General features: G+C 45.7%; 1 protein-coding gene across 2 annotated transcripts in view; it reads right to left on the reverse strand.

Moving 5' to 3' along the window:
• Positions 1 to 20,000, reverse strand: part of cntnap2a (contactin associated protein 2a) — a 270,768-nt gene that overhangs the window by 7,644 nt on the left and 243,124 nt on the right. For both annotated transcript variants that reach the window (XM_031584073.2, XM_031584072.2), the window contains exon 21: positions 19,188 to 19,281. In XM_031584073.2, the coding sequence (XP_031439933.1) occupies positions 19,188 to 19,281 (94 nt within the window). The remainder of the gene's footprint in view (positions 1 to 19,187; positions 19,282 to 20,000) is intronic.

Consider the following 20,000-nt stretch of genomic DNA (forward strand, 5'->3'; position numbering starts at 1 on the left):
GCTATCATTGCAGTCATTAATCACACTGTGAAAACACCAACCCAAACATTAGTTGCCAGATAAGTTTACTGAATGTTATATGAAATACTGGAGCATTACATCACCACAAAAACCTCTCGTAACAGAAAAGCAACACAGATAGTAGACTTTTTTTACACCAACATGGAGAAGACATTCATTTTATTAGTGCTTGTGTGAGCCTGAGCCTGTGTCCTTGATATTGCTGCCATTGCCTTACACGAAGGACTCAAGGGCAATACTTAAACGTGATAGCGATCTCTGTCTCCTCTTAGAGCGAGCAGGCAGGAGACGGCCCTCAGCTCTGTGTCCCCAATGAAGTGATTATGGCTGACAGACACTGATGGGCTACCAGTCGTGCCCCTCATAGCAAAATCATTTCCAGCCTCCCAGATTCGCTTCTCTGAAATGTGCCACAGTGCATCTCTCCGTGGAACACTTCTCCTCTCTCTTTCTCTTTCACCCTCTCTCTCTCTCTCTCTCTCTCTCTCTCTCTCTCTCTCTCTCTCTCTCTCTCTCTCTCTCTCTCTCGCACTCTTCCATTTCAGTGGTGCCAGGGGCATGGCAATGACAACACCCTGTCAATCTGGGAGACTACTGTTCAAGTGAGCTGAGGTGCCTCGAGTGCCGCCTTTTTCCCCTCTTTTCAAAATGACATACAAAATGGCTGTCTTCTCTTTCATTCTCCCAGTTAGAACTTCAACATTTGATTCTTGCCGTTCTGTTCGTCTGACGGGATGCCTCAGCCCCTGGCCTCCCAGTGTCATAACTCTAATTCATCTGCATTGTGGGAGCGTTTAAGACCACCCGCGCAGCGCTGAACAATTTGCCCATCTGTTGTTCAAGACGGAGAATTCCTGTCATGATTACATCTGGGCACCGTGGGTAGGGGCTAAGCCCTTTCAAGACAAACGGCCTCTGTGTGTCTAATAAAATAACAGGCATCCAGGTCTATTCATAAATGAATCACGTTCGAAATTCAGATGAGAAATGAATAGCAGCGCTATTGTGTCCGGTTCACTTCAGCAAACACCAATCTCTAATACAACCCTCCATCATGTGGAATATACTGTCTACAAACAGGGACCGCATGTATGAAAAAGGAGAAGTACAAATAGGAGAAACATGAGAAATAGATGTGAGGGATGACTAAGAGTGGAACTCAATGCAGCCCTGTGGACTTCAGGCAAGAAAACAATCTACACGGAAAAGCTATTTCTGTTGCACACCCTCCATTAATCTTCATCATGACATGGGATCTATGTAGTTCTCATAATATATAACTATAAGAAGGCTGGAGCAGTACAGTCTGCACTGTGTGTGTGTGTGTGTGTGTGTGTGTCTGTGTGTGCGCGCACACGCTCAACGAAACCACGGTTAAACTCCGCAGTAAAGTATTTTTGGACACAGCTGTTAACATGGGCTGATGTGCGTTCCCTATGGGCACGAGGAGAGTGCATCAGGACACAGATGATGGGTCAGGCGGAGGTGACGTGGTTGTGAACCGCAACACATCCCGTAGGACGGACGCCCAAAATAGCTCGCGTATGACCTGACTCCAGGCTCATTTCGGCTGTCTCAATGCATTTCAAATAGCTTTTCAGACTCTTGTTATGTTCAAACTGTGTCTCCTGAGTGCTACAAAAGAAACTGTAGAGAAATATGTTATTTTTTTTAAATATTATGGCGAGTTTGGCCTATTTTCTTTGGTGACTCAGACAGGGATCCAATGGAAAGGTAGACTACTTCTCCGGCTTGGCCAAGCCACAAAGACAATCAGCACTGAGTGCTAATTATTCCATTTAGATATCAATCACGCAATAAATATGGATGTGGTAGCGTATTCACAAAGGAGACTGTAATTAATATGCATGGAGTAAATGCATGCGGCTCCTAGAGACCGGCACAAATGGAAACAAGCAAAGAGAAGAATTTATATCCAGTGGCATTCCATGCAGATCCCACTTGTGTGAAAATGTATGCAATGCCTGTGATTCAGAATACGTCTGCATCAAGGTACCATTCCCAACATGTACAGTACATCAATCCTTGATCATCTCTGACATTTTCATGATTCAGCTTTATTGCCCGTGTGTGAGGGGGGGGGGGGGGGGGGGATTAATTATTCATAGCAAAATCATGCCATGATTAGTATAAATGATGCGCTGGTTATCTGAGCCCCTGAAGCCTACCTCACTGCAGCAGATCTAACGTCCCCACCACACCCATTTCCATTACACTATCATGATTAAATCACTATGCATTAACACCAGCCCCCGCTCTGTGGATGCTGTATGCGTTTAGGACCTCGCCCATAAATTACTCCTTTCCCTGATAGAGCTTTCATATGCCAGACGCATGCTGCCGAGTCTGAAAGGGACGATTACCCCCGAGCACGGCAACATGGTCTACATACAAAGCAGTTTGGGCAGGCAGTGAGGAGTGTCTCCTATTCTCTTAAACATGGGTACAGTCTAGGCTCTGCTCAACAGGACGTGAAAGTGATGGGCATCACTTCGTCAGAGCATCGCAGAGCCTCTGGTCCTGGCCGTTGAATTAACAGCAATCCAAAGCTGTATCCTCCGTGTCCAGAGTCTGATGAAAGGAGACGTCTCTGGGTGGTGGCCCACGCGTTTGAGTCCCCCGCATGATCTGAGGATGAACTCTCGACAATTGCATTTAAGCCATTTTCAAACTTGTTCACCGTCGCAGGGGCCTGGGCTGCTTTCAGCAGCCCCGGGGCATTAGGACACGGGGTGATTAGATTGGGGGCCAGGAGCAGGCGGCAGGGGGCTTTATGTGATCTGACCTATGAACACTGATCCATATGGGGGGATGGGGGTGGGGGCATCAGAAAGAAACGCACACAGAGTGAAACGGCTCAGCAGGGGAGATGGGGAGCATCACATAGGGGGATGGAGAGACAGCAAAAAGAAAAAAAGCCATATCACAAAACCCAGCATATCAATGCCAACAGCCACTATACAGCAAGCTGAGTGGAAACACCAGTGGTCTGAAAAACACCTTTCACCTTCACGACCAGCCATGTGTTGGAGCGCTTAGAAAACCACAAGGAAACCATTTGGTTAAACCGAGAACAAAAACGCGCCACTTTGCCTGTCAGACCCTAGGTGCCACAAATGAAAACGTAATGAATAATACATGGTCAATAATGTGAACACATGTGTTGGGGGAGCACTCATTATTGGAAGGAGGTGGTAAGGTGGATGTTGAGGGGTGGGGGTGTTGTCCTTTAATGCTGGGGTGAGAAAAGGAGGCACTGGGTGCGATCAAACGGGTTCCCATGGCAACAAATGGATGCTGCTCCAGAAGGCGAGGCAGGAGAAGCGAGAGGCACTAGACTGGAAGGGAGGTGCTGATGAGGAATTGAAATGACCCTTTTTCAGCAACGTGAGCAGCTCAATGCAACACTCTGTCCTACATCTGCGTTGCCTAGATTTAAAAAATATTCTGCTTTGCCTCTGTGTATTTATGTATCTCCCCCTCTCTTACCTTGCCTCACTTTTGTGTGTGTGTGTGTGTGTGTGTGTGTGTGTGTGTGTTTGTGTATGGATGTGTTGTATGATATTTATAATATGATAGACAGAACAATGTGTGTTTTGGCTTGTGTATTTGTAAATGTGTATGTGTGTATGTATAGTTAAATACGAGTTTGTAGATAAGTGTAAGAAAGATATGTGTGTATGCTTATGTATATGCAAGTGCATGTGTGTGTGTGTGTGTGTGTGTGTGTGTGTGTGTGTGTCAGCGTGTGAAAACAGGGGGAGGGGCTGATGTATTGGTACCATGGCAGCCCAGTAGCCCCTGCTAACGAAGCACATGCTGTACGCTGTAAGGCAGCTGTGCAGCTACAGGAGATGCGGCTGTGGGACGCCGCCACATCAAAAGGCACACAGCCTGACGACAGGGGAGGCAGGCAGGTGGATAAAGAGTGGGAGTGACAGATGAAAAGGGCTGGAAAGAAGTAGTGACAACCAGATGAGACGTCTCTGTCGCCACCTGTCCTTCTGGTACCGTAGCGCTGCAGATGGACCCAGCTCACACACACACACGCACGCACGCACGCACGCACTCACACACACACACACACACACACACACACACACACACACACACACACACACACACACACACACACACACACACACACACACACACACACACACACACACACACACACACACACACACACACACACACACACACACACGCACACACACACGTACGCACAAACACACACGCAGAAATGTACACACATATGCACAGATGTACACACACAGGCACACAGGCACACACACGCACATGTACACACATGTACACACACACACACACGTGTACTGTGCCCGGCAAAAGCACTGCAGAGTGGCTGCGGAGCAATGCTTCACTTCAAAAACAATGGACTCCACAACAGTTCAGAGAGATACTGCAGCAGATACTGTAGTAGTAAAAAAGCCTCACTGCATTAAATCACTGACTTTAAACAACAATGGTGAAGACAACACATATTATTATATTCACAGAACTATAACTGCTTAACTGCATTTGCTGCATTACATTGGAGCAATACAGTTCACATGTAAAACTGGTTTAAATGTTTACATGTAAAATGACATGCAGATGAAGAATACATAGATGTCTCAACAGACATTTCTTACAAACAAACTAAGAGGTTTAAGTAAACCCATATATATTAACACCACCACAGTAACCTTTGCAACCCCACACACTGTAATCTTCAATCACACATGGACACAATCATGTAAGTCCATCATTACCTGTTCGGCCGGCTGTCACTGATGCCCAGTCTCCTGATACAGTGTGCGTTACAGATACAGTATACTGTCTCTCTCTTCTCTCCTGTTCCACCTCCTATCAGTAGGGTTCTTGTGGCAGAGTACCCCTCTCTCAGTTATACCTCCCTTTTCTCTCTCTCTCTCTCTCTCTCTCTCTCTCTATCTCTCTCTCTCTCTCTGTCTTGCTGTCTCTGTCCTGCGGTACTGGCGCGTGTGTTCAGAATGCAGCCCCCTCTGCCTCTGCCCTGCTCCTCTTCCTGCTCGGCTCGCAGGAAAACCCGGAGCCTGGAGTTTCAAAGCTAGAGCAGGAGCCAGAACTCTGCTCTACAGGGGGATGATGTCAGGGGCTTCACTGTGGCCAAGTCTGTCATCAGGGCAGTGATACGGAGCTGGGGTAATGCTCACTAAATAGTGAGTGACATCATCTAGCCAGCTCTGGCAGAGAGAGAGAGAGAGAGAGAGAGAGAGAGAGAGAGAGAGAGAGAGAGAGAGAGAGAGGGAGAGGGAGAGAGAGAGAGAGAGAAAGAGGGAGAGGGAGAGGGAGAGGGGGAGAGAGAGAGATAGAGAGAGAGAGAAAGAGGGAGAGGGAGAGAGAGAGAGAGAGAGAGAGAGCAGATCGACCAAATGTAGCTACCGATGCACCTCATGCATGTAACACAAGTAAGTCACAAGCGTAAATGGGCAAGGCTCAATGTCTGCACACAAAAAAGGGCAAAGCCTTGCATACATGTTTGAACCTTTCCATCTTTCATTCCTTCTATCTTCCCATTTCTTCTGCCATAGGAATACTTTCCATTCCACAGCCCAGACGAACCGAATTAGACCTGTTTTTTTTTTTTTTTTACCTGAAGCTTACCTGAAGAATACTTTGAATGTTTAAAGAGAATCACCAGTTGTTACTGCCCAACAAGACCAAACATATCAGGGTATCAGCATGAGCTGGTAATTGGTCTGGAGTGCTGAAATCCATAAGCCGTGTAGGAGTCCATTATAAGATGACAGGGATATGTCTTGGCACTGCAGGGGAGGGACACCCATAGTGTCAGCCAAGCTTTATTGCACTGCAATGTTACACATACAATTATGGCACTGCATGAAAATAAAAGATGTTTTGTGATGTATATGAGTGGAAAGACAAAAACTTAAACAGGACATAGTTTTTGAGAGAAATATATATAACAAAAAATATTTATTTAAATAAAAAACATATTACACAGAAATACTGACTATGGTTTTTGTTATGCTTTTTGGTTTAAAAGCCATTTCTCTTTGTAAAGTTCCAAAACCTCATACTGCATCGGTTAAGCCCAGTCATGAAGAGTTCCTCACTACCTACAGGGCAAAAGAGGGCGGCATAGTGATAAGACCAGTGGGATTTAGGGTGTGTCTCTCATAGAGACTGTTAAGGCCAGGGTAAAGGCACACAAAGTCTCTATTTCTCCATCTCTCCCCTTCTATGTTTCTGCCTCTTTGTTCCATACAGAATATAAATACACACAAACACACACACCCCCCTCCAGTCCCTACTCCCAGCCTGCTTTTCATATAATCTTTTTGCTGTCTAGGCAGCATAATGGGGTTTGGACCTGGTACTGATAAATGATGCAGCTTATCATCTGAGCATGTGGGGGAAAGAGGGAGATGGAGACAGAGAGAAGGAGAGAGAGAAATGGAGAGAGAGAAATAGAGACAGGGATGGAGAGAGAGAGAGAGAGATGAAGAGAGCTATAGAGATACATTTGTAGAGAGAGATGTTCTGGAATGGAGACAGGAGAACAGCAAAAGGTTTCCTCTGCAGAGCCGTGCGCCGTGATAAATAACCCACACACGCAGCTGGCCGTGCGGACCCCTGTCCGACCCCGGGTGACAGTGAGCATGTGCAAATCATCGACGCCTGCTGGCGGATGAATCATCACCACCCCATCCATCCTCGTGCAGTCTGCACAGGCCTGACATGCTGGTAATAAAAACGCCCGGGCGCGTGTAACGGCAGATAACACACTGACACCCATGCTTAGGCACATACATGTGCTGCCACAATATGATCCCCTCGCAGCGGCGGCGGCGGCGGTGGCGGCATAAATCTGAGCAAAGAGCGGTGCACTGTTACTGCACAAAGACAGCTGAGTGGAACCCACAGGGCTGTAATTCCATTAGGAGGGGAAGGGCATCGCGGAGTCCTTTTATTGGATCGAAGGTTAAGCGCAAGAGTGCTGTTCAGCTGGGCTTCGTTGTGTCACGCGGTGCATGATTTAGCTGGAAAGGCAAGAATGTGCCCCACAAATCAGACCATGGGATTTGATAATGATAATTAATGTTTCGATGCTCACAGAGATTAAACTGTTGTAATGCCTGTTGTTATGCGTAATTAACAAGTGAACTGTAATGGATGGTCATACCCATTTCAAATCATTACATCTTTTGTTTACGTGAGTGCTCACACTCCATTGGCCACTGGCCCAGGCAATGCCTTATTCATGGCAGTGAAACAGATGACATCACTCCAAAACCTGTAGAATAGATTATTTAAGTAGCTCTGATCCCACTGTTACCAGGAAGCTCAGAATCTCACTGTGGTGCCTGGGCATGATGCTGTTTGATATTAGTGTGAGACAGTAAGCCCAGATGGTCCACAGTAAGTGTAGCAACTTCAGATGGGTTCTATATCCCTTTCCTATCCCTCTGTGACTGTGCAGCTCAGATGTGGGGATGTGGAAGCTGATTATAGCAAACCACAGGTTCTGACTCACATTCATCTGACTCCTGTGAGTCACACTAAAGACATCTCCCTGTTTCCCCATCCTCTTCAAACTGGGACAGATCCACCGCTTTCTGTCAGAGGAGCTCAAGTAAGCAGAGGCATTCAGCAGAGGCATTCAGCAGAGGCATTCAGTGGTCTTTGGGATGGATCGGTCATAACAACACATGTGAGGTTTCATGTGATGACACAACATGTTTGGGCTTTAGTGTCACAACACATGTTTGGATTTTATACAACATGCGACATGATGGTGAAAAACGTTCACACTGTCAGACTGCCAGAAACAAACAAACAAACAAACAAACAAACAAACAAACCCTTCCTGATCCTGAAAGGTAAATCACTTGAGTTCGCCTTCAACAACTTTCAGAAGAAAAAAAAAGAAAAGAACGGAAGCTCAAACACTTGCCATAAACTGAGTTATTGGCAATTCATCACCCTAGATTGGGTGTTCAGAGTTGTCTGACACTATAAATTAAGTGTGTGAAGACTTAGAAAAAAAAAAACCAGACAAAGTTGCCAAATGAAATTCATCATCTCTCTGCTCTGGCTTCCCTGTAGGTTTCTCTCCCTGCCTCCTCCTTGCTTGGGTGCTTCTGAGCAAGAGCCTGTCAGCATTGTGAAACTTACTTCAAAGGTGTCCTATATTCCTCTCTAGAATGCAAAACAACTCCTTGCCCTTCTTGCTCATTTCATTAGACGGATGCTTCAAACTGGAATGTTTCAAACAGGGATGTTTCACTGTGTACAACTGGGTTGTTGTACGTCAAAATGAGACCACAAAAGTGTTACTTCACCCTCCGGCCATACACAATCTGTGTAGCTACTGAAGCTCTTGGAGCCATGTCCATGAAGGAAATGTCCATTTGTACCAAAAGTTGAAAGGATATACAGTACACACACAGCATAACGTACAACAGTGCTACCATACTGAGACGCATGCACTATTCAACCTAGTTTCTACTAATGTTGGAACGAAACACACACACACACACAGCATTGCTCTGTTCTTATCTACCCACCTCAGAACCTCAAGCTTTATCTACACAACCCCCACACCTGTCATGGGAGTATATTAAATATGGGGAAATGGTTCAGAATGTAGGACAGCCATGCAGCAACCAGAAGGTATCTGGACTGGGTACGGCTCCTCCTGAGTTCATTTTGCGTTGCTCAAGGGTAACACAAGATGTAACATTACAGTGCCTGTCATGCCCCACCCTTAGGCAAAGCTACGGGGCAAACAACACTCTATGTTGACCCAAAGTGAACCTAAAACATAAAGACACACCAAACAACACTCTACCATTGACCCAAAGTAAACCTAAAACATAAAGACACACCAAACAACACTCTACCATTGACCCAAAGTAACCCTAAAACATAAAGACACACAAAACGACCAAGGCAACAAAAGACACAAAGTCAAAACCAGGTGCAAAAACAGGCAACAGGATTAGGTTCCCTAACCTGGGGGGTATTCGTCGTAGCTCGCTAAACGGTTTAGCGAGCTAATTTTCAGGCTAAGATAAAAAACGCCCCTCTTTTTGGTTCGTGGAAGCAACTTTTGATAAATCACCATAGTTACATATCGATTAGCACTAACCTGCTCCAGGGCAGGCTAACTTAAGTGTAGCTGGATAAGCTTGCCACACCCCCGGAAAAAGGAGGGATCCCATTGACCAAGGACTGATATTAGAGTTAGATTAGCGGAGGGAGAGAGTTCTTTGCGATCGCCAAGATCCATTATTCTTGTATGAGCGCTACCGATTCAGCCGACAAGGAATCATTAATTTACAAGACCTTCTCGAGTCATTTATTGCAAACACCACAGTCGAACATTGACTGTCTTGCGCTTTTTTGCGAGTGGTACATTTTTGTAGTGTCGGTGATGCGGAGAACAAAGCACTCATAATTATATGTGTTATTAGTACAGCATAGCATATCATTATTGTAGAAAATGATTACGGTGGACTCATGATAAGAATAGAGAGAAATACAGCCAATTTATTTTCGCTGCTTCAATTTATTGCATTTGTTATTAATACATTTAGTCATTTAACAGACGCTTTTATTCAAAGCGACTTCCAAGGAAATGTAAAACTTCATTGAGGAAGGAGGTGAGGGGATTTGAACTAGCAACCATGCAGATTCAAATCGGTAGACGAAACCTCTGTACCAGCTGACACTTGCGGTCAGGGATTCATATATAGATATCACCATATAAACACCCCAACACACCTTGCTCTCACAGCGGTGGTGGTGTTGAATTTTGCCATGATTATGGTCTTGTATTCTTCATAAGCGTTCATGTTCATCTCCTACTCGCCAGCGGAGAAAAAAAGAGCCCTTTTCTTTGAGTTTAGAACAATTATACCGTTAGAAAATCATGGTTTTGGTAATCGACCTTTCCTGCCTTTTGAAGTAGGAAGTGCACGCGCAAATGCCATGATAACTTTAGCCTGCTTGAAATTAACCACATGATTAGGATGCGGGTCAGCCGTTAACGAACCGATATTTGCTGTTCTCAATCAGCTCGCTAATCTTAACGGGCTAAAAGGCCAATTGATTAACTTAGCTTCAACTCTACGACGAACGTACCCCAGTTCATGCTAAGGTTGCATCTCAAAAGGCTAGTTAGCCTTGTTGTCGAAGAGGACATAATATGCAAACAAATTAGCCTAGTTTGTCTGAGGCGGTCACATTCTATCTAGCTAAGGAGCTGGTGCCAATTAAAGCTGTGGACAACATGGGATTTAATCTATTTGTTGCTGATTACAACGTGAAGTTGAAACTGTGAAACAATCTGAATGTTTATTTTTATTAGAATGTTTGTGTTAATTGCATTTTACTACCATACTTGACAAATCTGTGTTATTTAATGGCTATGTTATCTATTGTCTGTTGATTACAACTTAGTATTTAGTTTAACTAAACTTTAATTTTGTGTCTTAAATGTAATTGTTTTTAAAATGGTACATACAATAAACAAGTCCTGATGGCCATTCTGTGCTTAGCCCTGCCATGTGCTTTTGTTTGTGTTTTTGTTTTGCCACGTGCTTTGGTTTATTCCCCTGCGATCTTGTCCCTGCCCTACACTAATTATCCATTCATTTTCTAAATCGTTTTCACTAATTATCTAAATCGTTACCTACTGTACCCTGTTTGGCTCCAATTGTCTGTCTGGTTAATTGTTCTGAGTATTTACGTTGTGTGTTTGCAACGTTTCTTTGTCGGATCGTGACTGTTTTCCTGAGTCTGCTTGTACTGACCTGTTCCCTGTATCCAATTTCCTTGCCTGCTTTTTTCTTCCCGTTTTTGGGGATTTTGCTCTGTGGATTTTCCCTTCCTTTCCCGTCCAACCCTACTTTGTGAGGCACCTCCATGTGTTCAACTTAATTGATCTGCTGTTGTGTTGTATAGTTGATGCCTATCCAATCAGGTAACATATGACATTTATGCACGATTGCACCCACATTTATTTGATGCCCGTCCAGAGCTGTTGTCTGTGTAAGGATGGTATCTGACATTATTTTGGTACCCCCGTGTAAGGGCAGAGCTTATTCACCTACATACTCCTGCTCCACTGAAAATCAGCCAGAAATATAGACTCCTCAGAACTGAAAGACACTCAGCTATGGCAGGCAGAGCAGTACACAAAGTGAAAGCTTTTTTCCGCCGCAAATAGCACAGTTCACCGTAACATCCCATTTTAATTGACAAAACAAGCCTGAGTGATTTGGCTATTGAATTTTAATGACACACCGCATCGCCTTGTCAAAGGAAACCAGAGAGCCCACTCACGAGGTGAACAGAAACCGTGCGGTGCTCAAATAAAAACAACTGCTGCTCAAATTTCCCCCATCAAGAACGCGCGCTTTCATGTCGTAAATCATTATTGTCAAAAAAAGGGTGTGTGTGTGTGTGTGTGTGTGTGGATTAATCTCCGATGTCTCCCAGACGGATCTCATTTGTATATTGTGATTGAGAAGTGCCGCGCTATAAATACCCCCCTTACATGCTATTTATCAGATGTGAGGAGCACAGAGGCAATCTTGAGGCTGATCATGCAGAGCTTTTACCAGCAGCAGAACAACACCTCCATCGATTTGGCGCAGAGACAGCCGGGGGGGGGGGGGGGGGGGGTTTAAAAAGAAGCCCTTGTCTGGTGATGCTCTGCTGCAGTGATACTGCTGTGAAGGTGCTGTAGTATAAAGTTTCCACTCTCTCTTGCCTGATAACCAGATTATTGTGAGAGAAAGAGAGGAAGAGAAAGCCAGATATGGGGGAGGGAGAGAAATAAAGGTGTAGAGAGGAAGAGAGAAGGAGGGGGAAAAGGTGAGGAAGAAAAGAACAAACAAAACATAGAAACACTGAGAGGGATACAGATGAACAGAGTAGATAGAAAGAATGAGAGAATGAGAACTAGAAGGGGAGAGAGAGAAGAAAGCAAGGGAGACCTAAGGTAGGCCATTTCTCACAGGGATAGTCCACTGCAGTGAGCTGAATACCAATCTGCAAGTATGATGCAGTCCTCTGAGACTATAAAATATGCACTGATTTAATTACCTGCTACCTCTCCCACAGACACACACCCCATCCATTCATTCGTTCACTACCATAGTGCTCCACTACCTGTGAATGCACACTGTTGTTTAATATGCCCATAGTCACCAGGATGTTCCTCATTATGATGTCATTGATCTCCAGCTGCTGACAAAAGCCATCAAGCCAAATCATGATTTTCTTAAATAATCCAATGGGAAATAAGAAAAGTATTAGCATCTAGAGCACATGAATAAAACATAACCAAAACCCCAACACATGAAAAATGACTACAGATAATTACGAGGTGAATATTTACTCTCTTTGTTATACAAATTCAATAGGTTTGTGGAGCCAAGGGCCAGTTTCATGTTATAAATCCATCTCATCAGGACTGTTGTGTCCGCCGGACCCTGGTTGGTTCTGGGAAGAATACTGTATTGATCCGGGAGGCTGGTGGAGCGAGGCAGATGACGAGGGGTTGAGGGGTGGAGGGGCTCAAGATATTGATGGGGCCTGGCTAATCTACTGGCTCCACTGACTGCAGACTCCAGGCCCTGTGGGTGCTGAGTCGGCTGTCTGCTCAGCCGTACGGAAGCTCCAGCACGTCTACACAGTATCAAATGGCTCCTTCCTCCATCTCAGCACTGACCACCGACTGTATATAATATCCTCAGGACTGGCATTGGCACTTACCACCGACTGTATATAATATCCTCAGGACTGGCATTGACACTGACCAACGACTGTATATAATATCTTCAAGACTGGCACTGGCACTGACCAACGACTGTATATAATATCCTCAGGACTGGCATTGGCACTGACCACCGACTGTATATAATATCCTCAGGACTGGCATTGACACTGACCACCGACTGTATATAATATCCTCAGGACTGGCATTGACACTGACCAACGACTGTATATAATATCCTCAGGACTGGCATTGACACTGACCAACGACTGTATATAATATCCTCAGGACTGGCATTGACACTGACCAACGACTGTATATAATATCTTCAAGACTGGCACTGGCACTGACCACCGACTGTATATAATATCCTCAGGACTGGCATTGGCACTGACCACCGACTGTATATAATATCCTCAGGACTGGCATTGGCACTGACCAACGACTGTATATAATATCTTCAGGACTGGCATTGACACTGACCAAATAGTGCGATACTTTGATACTCTGTGTCATCATCTTTGAACATGACCCTTATATAAGCCAGTCAGACACGCTCTTACAGTAAGCACACAAAGAAAGGTATGAAAGGAAGTTGTAGAATGATTGATTGTGAGGTTTGCACTGAGTTGTGTCCTACTTGCTGACTGTAAAATCATGTCTGCCATGTAAAAGTACTGTAGTAGGTCACTTAAGGATTTCAAGCATGTCCACACTAGAATAAAGTATACATTTATGTATATAATCCCCATTACAACACAATTACAGTCCAACCATCTACCACAACGACTGGCTATATGCCACTTCAGAATTTCAAGCGTGAACATTCTAACACTGATCACAGCCATGGCCCACATTCACAAAGACCCAACTATCTACCACATCTTTGCTCTTAAACATAGCTGGACTGCCGTCAGGGCGGCACACCTTTGTCTCTATCCTTCTCCGTTTGTGTTTAACATTCTCTCTGTAGTGCTGTCGTTTTTTTCTCCCTCAAGGAGGGCACAGTGGCACCTCCTCTGAGACCCAGTGACACGGAGAGAGGGATGAGAGGCCGTCTTCTGCTAATAATAAGCCACTACACCAGCCAGGTCAGAGCAGAGCAGAGGAGAGGAGAGAGGAGAGAGGAGAGGGGGGAGAGGAGAGGGGAGAAGGGAGGAGAACAGAGCAGAGGAGAGGAGAGAGGAGAGAGGAGAGGGGGGAGAGGAGAGGGGAGAAGGGAGGAGAACAGAGCAGAGCAGAGGAGAGGAGAGAGGAGAGAGGAGAGGGGAGAGGGGAGAGGGGAGAGAGGAGAGGGGAGAGGAGAGAGGAGAGGGGGGAGAGGAGAGGGGGGAGAGAAGAGGGGAGAAGGGAGGAGAACAGAGCAGAGCAGAGGAGAGGAGAGAGGAGAGAGGAGAGGGGAGAGAGGAGAGGGGGGAGAGGAGAAGGGAGAAGGGAGGAGAACAGAGCAGAGCAGAGGAGAGGAGAGAGGAGAGGAGAGGGAGAGAGGAGAGAGGAGAGAGGAGAGGGGAGAAGAGAGAGGAGAGAGGAGAGAGGAGAGGGGGGAGGAGAGGGGAGAAGGGAGGAGAACAGAGCAGAGCAGAGGAGAGGAGAGAGGAGAGAGGAGAGGGGAGAGGGGAGAGCAGAGGCAAGACTGCGTTCCTTCTGCTTCCTTCAAACACAATTACAGCAGCAGTAGCACCCATGCAGATGGCCAGCCCCACCTCACTCGCTCAATTAATGACACAGTGATTTATTGATACGGCGGAGCCTGCATTGACTTGTTTAGTGCTGATGGCGCAATCGGACGCTGATGTTACCAGTGCTGAAGGCTCCTGGGACGAGGGCTGGGACATAAATTGTATTATTTTTAGCAGGACAAGAGGTGTGGAAGGAAAAACTAACAGTAGTTAGCCATGAAAAGAAGTGACAAGATATCAACTTTGAAGGAAAAACTCTATAAATGCTAAACGCCATAACTCAAAATAATGAATACCTGCATCAGGTTTAAGTGGCCTATCATTCTGTGTATATATAACAAGTGGAGGTCTTCCTGATAGAAATACTAGAAATTGCTCCAAGCTGCTTGTATGAAAATGACTTTTTATTTCAATTCAGGATGTATCTACTATCACCAGAGGTGCTTATATGAAATCTAAAGTAACAGGTTTTTCCGGTCTGTAACATGACTGTGATGTGTAGGGATGCTGGTGTTTGAAGCTGACAGTTTAGATTCAGTGGTGTGTGTTCTCTTCTACTCTCATCCCCCCTTACCTCCCCTCTCATCATGTTTACAGACACCATGCTCTGAAATTGACTAGAGGGAATAACAAGTTCACCATAGCGACCCACCTTTTCCATATATGTATGCGGATCCATCCCTGCGCCCAATATGATAAGAGACACGCTTTCCTTAAGACCCACAAGACGGCGAGATCCAAAAGACCAGACACTCACGCTGCCAGCTCACGCTGCCTCAGGGTCAGTCCATCAGGCCGTATCGATTTGTTCCAGACGGCAAAGAATAATCATTTCTCTGCCTCCACTTCTGCCGTGCGGAGCCTCAATCTCACAGTCTAAATAAGTCAGCCCACTCTTCGAACACCATCATTTGGCATGCTGCAAACATGCCAAATGCTAGATACACAAAACACTTCAACTTGACCTTTCCACAGCGAATGCAAGCAAAAGCTGCACAGGACTCTGCGTCAGTAGTTTGAAAGACACAGGAGCTACCGCAGCATCAGGAAAGCAGCTCGCCCATTACTGACAGGCTATAGAGAGCGGGGACGACCTTGAGGTAGACACGCAGTGTGTGTATTAGTCTGTGAGTCCGTACGGCATCAGATGCCCTGAGACAAGAGCGGTGGCTGTTATCTGGAGGGACTGCCATGAGGACCACGACAAGCGCCCCCATTCATCCGGAGAGGGGTGCCAAGAGTCTGGGCCTCGACAGGACAAAGCCCCTGTCATCCAGTGTCTGCATTAGTGAACACACAATTGATTAGCTGAGCTAAGAGGATTACCCAGATCCTTTCTGATCTCACAGACCCCCCCCCCCCACACACACACAGATAAAAAAAACCACAGGAAATGACACAGCAAATCGTGGCTGTAATGGCGGCAGCTTTCACCTTTGATGTTGGCTAATGAATGTACATGCGGCAGCTTAGGGCGGAAGAGCAGTAGAGCAGGGTGCTGGAATTGTCAAGGTCATGTGTGCGATTCACAAGGAAGCTGCGGAAATGAACGCCAGCTCTAAACGGCTTTGGACAACCGTGTTTCCTTTATGGCTAAATGCTAACGTGAACACAGAACAATATTGTCACATCAAACAAGAGACACAAGAGACAGTCTTGTGAGAGACGCAACACCGAACACATCTGACACACCTACAATAACATACATACGAATTCAATGAACTTGTGAGAAGGTGAAATCCCCCTCCCCCTTCTCACTGTGGCCCAAAAGGGAGAAAGACTTGGACTCCCCCACCCTAATGGTTGGGTCCGGGTTCCCCCACATCAGTGGATGGGTCCAATTGGGACTAATTGGACCAATTTAGCCCCATGGGCTGCCTTATTAGAAGGGTGCCTCATTGTTTAGTGGGGAGAGAGATTGGACTGACTGGAGGGCTAAGAGACTGGCACATAGACAAAGCTGTAAGCTAGATGCGTGGCTACAGATTTGTGCCTGGTCTTCTTGCTGGATATTTGTTCATTTTGTATATACTGTATGTTTTGGGGTTTCGAGTCCCCTTGCAAATAAATAGCTATTTTTGTAAGAAAGCCACCATCTCCTGCGCGCGTGTGTGTGTTTTCCCTCTTCACCACCAACTTCAGCCTACCTCCCACAACGTGGAATGACCGACTTGGGCCATTTTTCACATTTTAGGATGACACACAAACCCAAACCTTTAGGATTGATACTGATACTGTACTGTACATTCCTACTGCAATCCCCATGTTTGTTAAAACAGCATGGACCGGAGCCAGAAAGCATACAAACGGTTTGTTCTTCACAGCAGGGAAGCTGGGTTTATTTACAAGGCTATTTACAATCATAAATCACTGGTATGTGACTGGTAGGTGGCCTGTGAGTCTCCAAGCTCCTTCCTAGGACAGTGTTTATAAACAAAGCCAGGGATGAATCACAGGACAGAGCCTCAGGAAAACAAAACCACAGGGGTACTTGCTTGCCATTTGCAGCTGTCTGTGTGAACGTCCAGACTCAGATGTCAGATTGCAGCTTGGGAACGGCTCTGAAGGAGACAGATCCTAACTGAGATGGCCACGCCACTGTCTCACAGGGTGCATATTCAGATGACAGATCTGACCGGTGATATGAGGACTCCCATCAGTGCGTAGATTTGGTTTGACGGCAGGGCTGGCTCAGGGGCGTTTTTGCCTGTCGATGTGTGATACTGAGTGGGTGTGTGCTTCAAAGAGAGCCTCCATCAGAAAGAGGGTCACCTTGGCACAGTAGGCAGCGAGATGGGAGGGAATGAGTGGGCAGACTCATACATTACTAATGTTTCCCCTTTGCTGACTTTCTCTACACAAGAGCAAATAACACGCCGCACTATACCGTCACCTCGTTCGGTCCTTTGAAAACAGAATTCAAAGTTTACGTTCTGCAGCACAGATTGTTATGGCAAGCACTAGTGGGAGTGTTAGCAGGTGAAGAAAATGAAGCTGTCAAGAACACTACAAAGAAATCACAAAAACGAACAGATGACAATTGCCTCCATGTGCAAAATGTAGTTTCCTGTGTGTAGCTTTCTGGTCAAGGATGGATCTTCACTCTGTAGACGCCTGTGTTACCTACATGCACCCTAAGCCGGGGGGTGTATGTCCATTCGAGAGGAGCCTCGGCAGAACCAGGCGGGCTTCAACAAAAACATATTCATTACTGAGCCTCTCTTGCCTCTGGCCAGAGCTGTGTGTGAGCCGGCCGTGTTTATTGACGCCACCGGCCAGATTGTGACAGGTGTAATTACCTGAGAAGGGCAGCCGCTAGTGGACCCCACTCAGGGTGACTTTGGTATTGTACTCCCCCCAAACCGCACGCACACACTCAGAAAAACACACACACATATATGCAGACACACTCACATGTGTGCACAGACACACACACACACACACACACATACATACACTCTCTCTCTCTCTCTCTCTCTCTCTCTCTCTCTCTCTCTCTCTCTCGCCCTCTCTCTCTCTCACTCACTCACTCAAACAAACACCTCCCCAGTCACCACAGAGTGGGGAATAATGAAAAACTGAGAGCCTCATTGTTATTCCCCTTGTGCAGTGGGTGGCACGTAACATAAGTGTCACGGCTATAATAACCCTCAAAGAGAGAGAGAGAGAGAGAGAGGAGAACGAGAGAGAGAGAGAGAAGGGGGGGAGAGAGAGAGAGAGGAGAGAGGGGGAGAAGAAAGAGTGGGAGACAGGAGAGAGAGAGAAAGAGAGAGAGAGAGAAACAGACAGACAGACAGACAGACAGACAGAGGAAGAGGACAGAAATGCAGCTCGTTCCACCAGGGGAGAACCACAGCAAGTGGCATGATATCAGCACCACGGACAGCGCTGCGCATCAGTGAGCAGCTGTATTGTATTCGTTTGGCCAAAATCTCCGTGTCATTTTGTCGAACTGCAGAGAGGGTTACACCCGATACTCCCAGTGCCATGCTTTCATGTCCCAGTGTTTCTTTCCTCTTAAAACGACAGACAGAAATGTTGCATGTGTGAAATGACTGATAATCCAACACATCACAACACAGTATGCATAGCATCCCAAAACTGTACCACAATGATAGAAATGGTCTCCTTTCTCATGAAACACATGGAGAACAAACAAAGACTCCCAGCCTAGGTCCCTAACATGTTGTATCAGCACCCCCTAGTGTGCAAATGTACTTAGGACACGATCCATACATCCATACATGTTTTTATTACAGATATGCATTCTACTGTGTTACACAATTACCCTGACAACAAACTAAGCATCTACTGCTGACATATGTGAGGTCATGTATGGAGAAACCTCCTCACTAAAGATTTACACCACTGTAATGTCAAACAATTTGCTCATTAATGCCAACGTATGACTATAGACAACTTCAAAGATCACAGTCACAGTGACCAGAGATAAATTCTTATATTTACTTTACTTGTTAAATATACAGTATCTTTTCCATAAGCAGCCAACCACTAAACCACAATAGCTTATAAAGGTTAGTAAGAGCTTTGTCTTGCTTTGTCAGAACAAACCAAGCACCTGACAGCAATCCCAAAACAACTATTGAACAGCCACTCAGACAAAATAAAACACTAAGCCGTATTCTCTGTACCAAGTTAAAATCTGGACTCACCGAAGACTTTCCCAAGAAAGAGGGTCTTGACCAGGTTGAACTCAGTGTCAGAGGAATCAGGCAGCGAGTAGCTGACCGTGGGGTAGTGATCCAGCTGCAGGGACACACAGGAACACAACCACATGAACATCACAGAGCAAAACAGAACAGAGCTATGCATCAACCCCAAACGGCATGACATAAACCAGACAGTACAGTAGCTAGTAGCTAGCTGTAGTGACAGTGATACAGAAGGTGTCTGCCTGGCAGTGGGTCACTGTCTGACCTCAGTCACGCAGTCAGGGAATTCTGGGCTTAACACAGAACACTGGCCTCTCTTTAATTAACTAACTCAATTTTAAACTTTGTACATCCCACAGTAACATCTAGTTCCTCAGGAACTATAGCGGTCTTTCTCTCCACTTGAAATGACTGTATCCAACAGGAACTCTGCTGCATTGTACCTGCATTCTCTCTGCACATCTGTCTGCATGCATGTGCTTTTTTCTGGCTCTGATAGAAATCTTCTAATATTTTAGGGTTAAGGTTAGGGTTAGTTATACAATGTTTTGCCATAGAAATGGAGTAATGATTTGTATGGTTCAGAATCTTAGCTGCCTTGCCAAAGTACTCTGTTTCCATTTCACTATCAGGAGAATAGTCACCCCCTAGTGGCCGTGACATTTAACCTGTGATTGAGAGAACTGGGACATAACTTACTTGGGTGCCATCTAGTGGTCACATGGTGTTCATGCACAGTGATCCAAGGTTCATTTCAGGACTTGAATCATTAAGTAAATTCACCCTACACAAACAAAGACACACACACACACA

Source organism: Clupea harengus, chromosome 17 (genome assembly GCF_900700415.2).
Source record: "Clupea harengus chromosome 17, Ch_v2.0.2, whole genome shotgun sequence".
Classification (NCBI taxonomy): Eukaryota; Metazoa; Chordata; class Actinopteri; order Clupeiformes; family Clupeidae; genus Clupea; species Clupea harengus.